Raw genomic sequence first — 7,500 nt, 5'->3', positions numbered from 1 at the left:
TTATTTTTGTATTTCTACGTTTTGTTTTTTCATATTTTTTTTCTTATCATTCTTCTTTTTCCTTCCTTCCATCCTTCTTTCTTCCTTCCCTTTCTCTTTCCTTCCTTCCTTTCCTCCTCTCGTTTCAAATCTTCCACAAACACAAACAGTAAAAAGTCAATAAATATTTGATCAATTTCTCTCATTTAAAAATATAAAAAAAATTGAAAGAAAAAACTGAATAAAACCATGATATCGTTTTTGTTTCCTGAATTTCATAACCTTATATATTTTTCTAATCTTTTATAAATTTTTTTTTTCCAGTTATTTTTCTCTTAACCTACTCGATTCATTCCTTCCCTCTCTTCTGATTTACTTCCTTCAGTTTTTCCTTCCTTCCTTCCTTTCTTCCTTCCTTCCTTCCTTCATTTCTTTCTCTTTTTCTTCCTTCCTTTCTGAGCTCCTTATTTTTTCCTTTCTTCTTTCATTCCTTCCCTCTTTACTCTTTTCTTTCCTTCCTTCCAGACTTCCTTCATTTTTTTCCTTTATTCCTTCCTTCCTTCCTTATTTACTCTTTTCCTTCCTTCATTCATTCGTTCATTCATTCATTCATTTTTTGCTTCCTTCCTTCTTTCCTTCATGACTTCTTCTCTTCCTTTTTTCTTTCATTCCTGATTTCCTTTATTTTTTTCTGTCGTTCCTTCCTTTTTCCTTCATGAATTTCTATGTTCTTTCCTTCCTTCCTTCCTACTTTGCTGACTTCCTCTTTTCCTTCCTTCCTTCTTTCCTCTTTTCCTCCCTTCCTGACTTTCTTAATTTTTCCTTCCTTCCTTCCTTCTCGCGGTCCAAGCCTTCCTCAAACAGACAATAAACAATAAATCTTCTCAGGACAACGCTATCATTCTCTTAACTCTGCCAAGTCTATAGTCATTTCAGGAGTAATAAAAATAATCTATGTAATTCCTCCTCGCCTTCTCCCTGTGTGTGTGTGTGTGTGTGTGTGTGTGTGTGTGTGTGTGTGTGTGTGTGTGTGTGTGTGTGTGTGTGTGTTGCGTAAAATTTTCACAAAAGAACACCTACCGTGATATTTCGACATAAAGAACAAACTGACAGGTTGACAGACAGAGGCAGGAAGAAAGACACGTGACAAGAACAAAAGAGACAGATGGACGCCAGAGAGAGAGAGAGAGAGAGAGAGAGAGAGAGAGAGAGAGAGAGAGAGAGAGAGAGAGAGAGAGAGAGAGAGAGAGAGAGAGAGAGAAAATCACATAACACATCACATAACACTGAAATACACCAAACCATCTCCTTAAAAAGAATAATAAAAATAAAAACAAGATAAACCCAACAAAATACACACTAAATTATGAAACACGTCAAGTTAATTAAGGAAACGCTATGGAAATAAACACTGTCTATTGTTCAACCTTATTTTCGTTTAATGTCGTATTTTTTCACTCACCGAGAGAGAGATGAAGAATAAATATTGTTTCCCAGATCTATTGTCCTTAAATGCGTTTCACTGCTGATGTAGGGAAGATATTGTGCTGGAGAGACGTGGGGAGGGAAGGAGGAAGAAGGGGGCGAGAGAAGGAAGGTGGGAGAAGAATGACTGGAGGGGGTAGGATGGAGAGAAAGGAGGTTAAGGAGGAAAAGGAAGAGATGCGGGTAGAGGAGAAGTAGAAAGGAGAGTGAGAGAAAGTAAGAGGAAATGAGAGGAAAGAGAAATAGGGAAGAGGATAGAAGAGAGAAAGGAGGAAATAGGAGAAGAAAAGAAAGGATAAAAAAGGGAAAATGAATCAAGGAAAAGCGGAAAAGAAATAAAGAGAAGAAGAGTGACAAGTAAGGAGGGGAGAAAGAGAGGAGGAGGAGGAGGAGGAGGAGCAGAAAGAGGAGGGGAGAGAAGGGAGAAGAAGAGCCTGAGGCAACACTACGCAGGAAGGAGAGAGATGGAAGCGAGGTGGGAGCAAAATGGAGGAGGAAACACACGAGAGGAAATAAGGAAACCGAGATGCAATGGAGGGAAATGAGATATTGGGAGGAGGAGGAGGAGCAGTAAAAGGAGGAGGAGGAGGACAGAAAAATAGACACGTAAGAAAGAAAAAGGAGAGCGAAAGATAAGTAGAGGTAAGAATGATAATTAATTAGAAGTAAGGATGAGATGAGATAAAGGCAAGAGAAAATTAAAGAAATGAAATGAAAGTAAGAGAAGAGGAAGAACGTGTAATAACGACACTCGCATCTCTCTTTTGTCTCTTTCTTCTCCACAAACGAGGAAAACAAAGAAAAACACAAAACGCGAGGGGAAAATTAAAGAAAGAAGAAAAAGAAAGAAGAAAAGTATATGAAAGCAAAAAGAAGCAAAAACAGAGAGATAAGCATAAATAAAGCCAAAAATAAAGATACAAATAGAAAAAAAAATGACACGAAAAGGACGAGAAATAAAAGACATGAAAGAATAAAAACGCGAAAAAAAACAGAAAAAAAGTAAATTAAGGAAAAATAACAAATAAATATACAAAAAAGATTCGAATATTCTCACTTTCTATTCATAAAAACAAAAATCAACAGGTGAAAAAATTATATGCAAAGAATAAATAAGAAAAAACATTTAATTCATAAGAAGCAAATATAGTTTTACATCACGCCCATTAACAACCTCACTAATGGAAAGGCTGTACAATTGAAAAGTCGATAAAAAGTGAAAATCAATAAGAATAAAAAACAAAAACGTCTTAGGAAATGCTGGTGACGAAATAGAAGAAGTAACGAGAGCTATCAAAATATGTGAAAATAAGAAAATTTAATAAAGAAAACGAAAAACTTATCTCCTTCAGTACTGTGACGCCTTCTTACCTTGAGTTTTGGGTAAGATTAGATGATTTTATTGACATTAGTAAGGCTCTATGGAGGTCAGAAGATTAATGGCCACAGTCTTCACTATTTTAATCCCCACGTAAGTTTCTGATGCCTTATAAAATCGCCAAATAGTAAGCAGAATGAATATGAAAACTCGTCATGGTACTGATGAAATTTATACCTCAAAGAAAAACCTCTAAATTCTCAAAGGTATAGAAAAAAAAAAACACCCTATTTGATTAAGAATATAAACACTTGTCACTTTAACCAAGGCACCAATTGAACCAGAAAAGCCCCGAGCCGGATAACACTCCCCTCCTCGCCTTATCTGGCCTGTTAATGACGCAGTTAGCCAGGTAATTAGCCTCACCTTTATTAGCTTCCAGGTGAAGAGTCAGCTAATGTCGCGAATATAAACGTTGCTTTTATTGTTGTTGTTGTTGATGTTATTGTGGTGGTGGTGGTGGTGGTGGTGGAGTAGTGTGTATTATTCATTGTGTGTGTGTGTGTGTGTGTGTGTGTGTGTGTGTGTGTGTGTGTGTGTGTGTGTGTGTGTGTATCATATATGAATTTTGACTAATGTTATTTTTTCTTTCTCTTCCAGAATCTCAAAAATCAAATCATGACAACAAATGTTTGGGTGGAACAGGTGAGTACACAAACAATAAAGTAAATAGATCAATAAACAAATATATATCAAATAAAAACTTCCAAAAAATTATGCACACACACACACACACACACACACACACACACACACACACACACACACACACACACACACTTCCTTCCCTCACACACATATAACCAAACCAAACCTACCTTAACCAAACCAAAACTAACCTTAATCTAACCTAACCTAGCCAAACCAAACCTAAACTAACCTCACTCTTAACCTAACCTAACCAAACTAGACGAAAGTAAATTTAACCAAACCTAATCTAACCCTCAACAAAACCCTCCACCATAACATACAACCTCACAACACCTTCCATTCTCACCACTAACCCTAAACCCCACAAGTCACATGACGGAGAGAGAGACACAGAGACAGAAAGACAGATTAAAGCAAACAAGGTCAGCATAACATAACTTTCTCTGGAACAACACTAGAACGTGCCTAAGTGTTGTTGTGTGAAGAAGGAGGTGTAGAAATCAAAACATTCAGCAATAAAAATGTTTAGTCTTAGATCGTACAGTTAAGAATTGGTGATGTGTGTTGAGGTGAGGTGAGGAAGTTGATGGGATTGAATAAGTGTAAACAGAAGCGAGTTGAAATTCATAGTATAGGGAGAGAGAGAGAGAGAGAGAGAGAGAGAGAGAGAGAGAGAGAGAGAGAGAGAGAGAGAGAGAGAGAGAGAGAGAGAGAAATAACGAAACAGTGACAGAGCGAAACTGACAAAAATAAAACGACGAAAGCAAGTCCCAAAAAACACAAATAAACAGACACGGACACACGAACACACTCACACAAACACAAATAGACAACATAATAATTCAGACAGAGCCAAGTAGTTCACCATTACGAGTAGTGGGAAAATGCTGAACAAACACCCTCGTTACAGAGAAGCGTGCCTCGTATCTGCTATTCCTGTGTGATCCTCTGTAATCTGTATAGTACTTTGTAATCCTAGGAGGCGGAAATGATAAATATAAATGTTGGTAACTGTCAATCTGAAATGGAGAGATAGATAGATAGATAGATAGGTAGGTAGATAGATAGATAGGTAGTAGTAGTAGTAGTAGTAGTAGTAGTAGTAGTAGTAGTAGTAGTAGTAGTTGTGTTGTTGTTGTTGTTGTTGTTGTTGTTGTTGTAGCAGTAGTAACAGTAATAGCAGTAGTAGTGGTGGTTGTAGTAGTAGTAGTAGTAGTAGTAGTAGTAGTAGTAGTAGTAGTAGTAGTAGTGCTAGTAATAATAGTAGTAGTGGTGGTGGTTGTAGCAGCAGCAGCAGCAGCAGCAGCAGCAGCAGTAGTAGTAGTAGTAGTAGTAGTAGTAGTAGTAGTAGTAGTAGTAATAGGAGTAGTAGTAGTACTAAAAGTCGTGTTTCTAGTAATACAAACACTAACACAAACATTCTCTCTCTCTCTCTCTCTCTCTCTCTCTCTCTCTCTCTCTCTCTCTCTCTCTCTCTCTCTATCGCGCCAGTCAGCCAGTCACTCGCATAATTCTAAGTGTCCCCCAAAGCCTCGGATTCTCTCCAACAGATGGCGTTGTGCGGTGTGCGTTTGGCTTCCGACCTCCTCACTACACATAAGACTGTAATTTCCGATACTGCCGCTAGATGGCGTGCAGGAGGAGCATAGTTTCCGATCGCAGAGAAAGACGTGGCCCATTGCGTATCTTTCCTCCAGGAGAATAAGACAGGAAATTAACTACAGATCTTTAGATGGCGCAGGGGGAAAAAAGGCATTAGATACAGATGGTAGGAAAGTTTAGCGCCCCGCCACCAGAGCGCATGCGTGAAGTCCTCCCAGCACACGAATGAGAAACAGCAATTATCTCCTGCTTCCAAAATGTTGCCAGGATGAAAAAAGTTCCCTGGATTATGGGGGTTGTCCTACAGTGTCTCCTCCCAACACGAGGCTCCAGATGTCTTGCAGTTTCCAGTAGAGAGGTTGCAAGGTTTCACAACTCTTCCAGCTCTTCCACCTCCTTCGTTTTGAATCCCTCCCAAGACGCCTGTCGACCCCAAGCCTTTTTCTTCTTATGTCTTTTTTTTATCTCGTGTTTTCCTCCACCTCGTCCCTCTGTGTTTCCCTCAGCGCTTCCTCCTTCCTCCCCCTGTCACCCCCTGCCACCCCTGTCACACGGCCACACTCCTTCATCTTGCCTCACATTTTTCATCCTTTATTGTGTGATTCTCGCCTCTTCCTCTGCCGCTTTCCGTTTTCACCTTCTCTCTTTCTCTTTTATCTTTCATCCCTCGTCGTTCTTTTGTGGCTGTTTATTCTTTGCGTTTTGTTATTCTATCTTCTTGTCTTTCTAGTTTTATTGGTTTATTTTTCTTCCCTTTTTTCGCCTCTTTTTCTATTCATGTTTCCTTTCTTTCACGTATTCACTGTATCTCTTGTTTACATATTTATTTCCTCATTATTTCCTCTTCCTTTACTCACTGCTTCTTTAATTCACTCCTATTCATTCTCTTCATTCATCATCTTTAATTTACCTACACTATTTTCTACTTTCCTCCTTTCCTTACCTTCTGTTCATATCTATTCCTTCCCTGTCTCTCCTATGTTGTCCTCCACCATTCCTTTTCCTTCTATATTTATTACCAGTATCTCCTAGCTCCTATTTATTTCATCGTATCCACTTCTCCTATCTTATCTCCTCTTCTTCCTCTTCCTCTCTTTATTCCCTGTATCTGCCACCTCCTATTAACTTGACCTATTCACTGCTTTTCTTATCCTATCTTCTCTTCTTCCACCTCCTGTATTCTTTTACTATATATCTCCTATTTATTTTATCCATTCACTCTGTCTGTCCTATCCTGTATTTTCTGCTCCTTCTCCTCTTCCTCTATTTATTCCCTGCACCTATTATCTCTTATTTATTTCATCCATTCATTGCTTCTCCTATCCTATCGTTTACGTTCTCCTATTTTTCTTCGTTCTCTATTTATTCCCTGTTTATTCTAGCTCCTATTTATTTCGTCTATTCCCTGCTTGTCCTGTCCTCTAATCTCTTCTTCTCTTTCCCTGTTTATTTCATATATATCTCAGCTCCTATTTATTTCATCCATTCATTCCTTCTATCCTATCCTCTGTTTCCTCTTCCTCCTAAATTTATTCCCTGTACATCCCACCTCCTATTCATTGTTTCTATCCTATCCTGTTTCCTCCTCCTCCTCCTCTATTTATTCCCTGTACATCTCAAATCCTATCTATTTCGTCTATCCTTTGCTTCCTTCTCCTCCTCCTCCTCCTATCTATCCTTGCATTCACCAGTTCCCATCTCCTGCTGTCACCTCGCCCTCCCGCAGGTGGTGTGTCAGTGTCGTCCAGGAATTAGCGAGGGTAATCTCTGCCGTTCTCCCGCCTAACTTTGTGACGTTTCGAATTAGCGGCCTTGAGTTGCGTCCCTCCCGTGGCCTTGTCGTGGCGTGGCGGCGTGTGACGGGAAGGCAACCAGCGGATTCCTAAACTATTGCACGTGGGGCTTGTTGCTCCTGCCGCGGCGAGAGAGAGAGAGAGAGAGAGAGAGAGAGCGCTATTTCAAGTCTGTAGCTCTAGATTATGTTTTGTTTCAGTGTGTGTGTGTGTGTGTGTGTGTGTGTGTGTGTGTGTGTGTGTGTGTGTGTGTGTGTGTGTGTGTGTGTGTGTATCCTTTTACCCACATAAGACGCAACGTAATATAGTTTGGCATAACAGGAGGAAGAGGAGGAAGAGGAAGAGGAGGAGGAGGAGGAGGAGGAGGAGGAGGAGGAGGAGGAGGAGGAGGAGGCAAGGTAGCAGCGTCGGCATCCAAACTGGGAAGAAAAATGCAAATACACCCGATAACTGATTACAAGAGAGAGAGAGAGAGAGAGAGAGAGAGAGAGAGAGAGAGAGAGAGAGAGAGAGAGAGAGAGAGAGAGACACGACGGAAAAAAATGAAGAATAGGAAGAAGTAGAATGATGGAGGAGGTGAAGGAGGAGGAGAGGGAGGGAAGATGAAAGGAA

The 7,500-nt window shown here is 39.8% G+C and overlaps 1 protein-coding gene across 1 annotated transcript in view; it reads left to right on the top strand.

Moving 5' to 3' along the window:
- LOC123507453 (acetylcholine receptor subunit alpha-like 1) overlaps positions 1 to 7,500 on the top strand; it is a 151,759-nt gene that overhangs the window by 108,136 nt on the left and 36,123 nt on the right. Inside the window, exon 2 of the mRNA XM_045260333.1 lies at positions 3,443 to 3,487. Within this exon, the coding sequence (XP_045116268.1) occupies positions 3,443 to 3,487 (45 nt within the window). The remainder of the gene's footprint in view (positions 1 to 3,442; positions 3,488 to 7,500) is intronic.

The sequence above is a fragment of the Portunus trituberculatus genome, chromosome 22 (genome assembly GCF_017591435.1).
Source record: "Portunus trituberculatus isolate SZX2019 chromosome 22, ASM1759143v1, whole genome shotgun sequence".
In the NCBI taxonomy this organism is placed as follows: domain Eukaryota; kingdom Metazoa; phylum Arthropoda; class Malacostraca; order Decapoda; family Portunidae; genus Portunus; species Portunus trituberculatus.
This window is presented reverse-complemented; position numbering and strand designations above follow the sequence as displayed.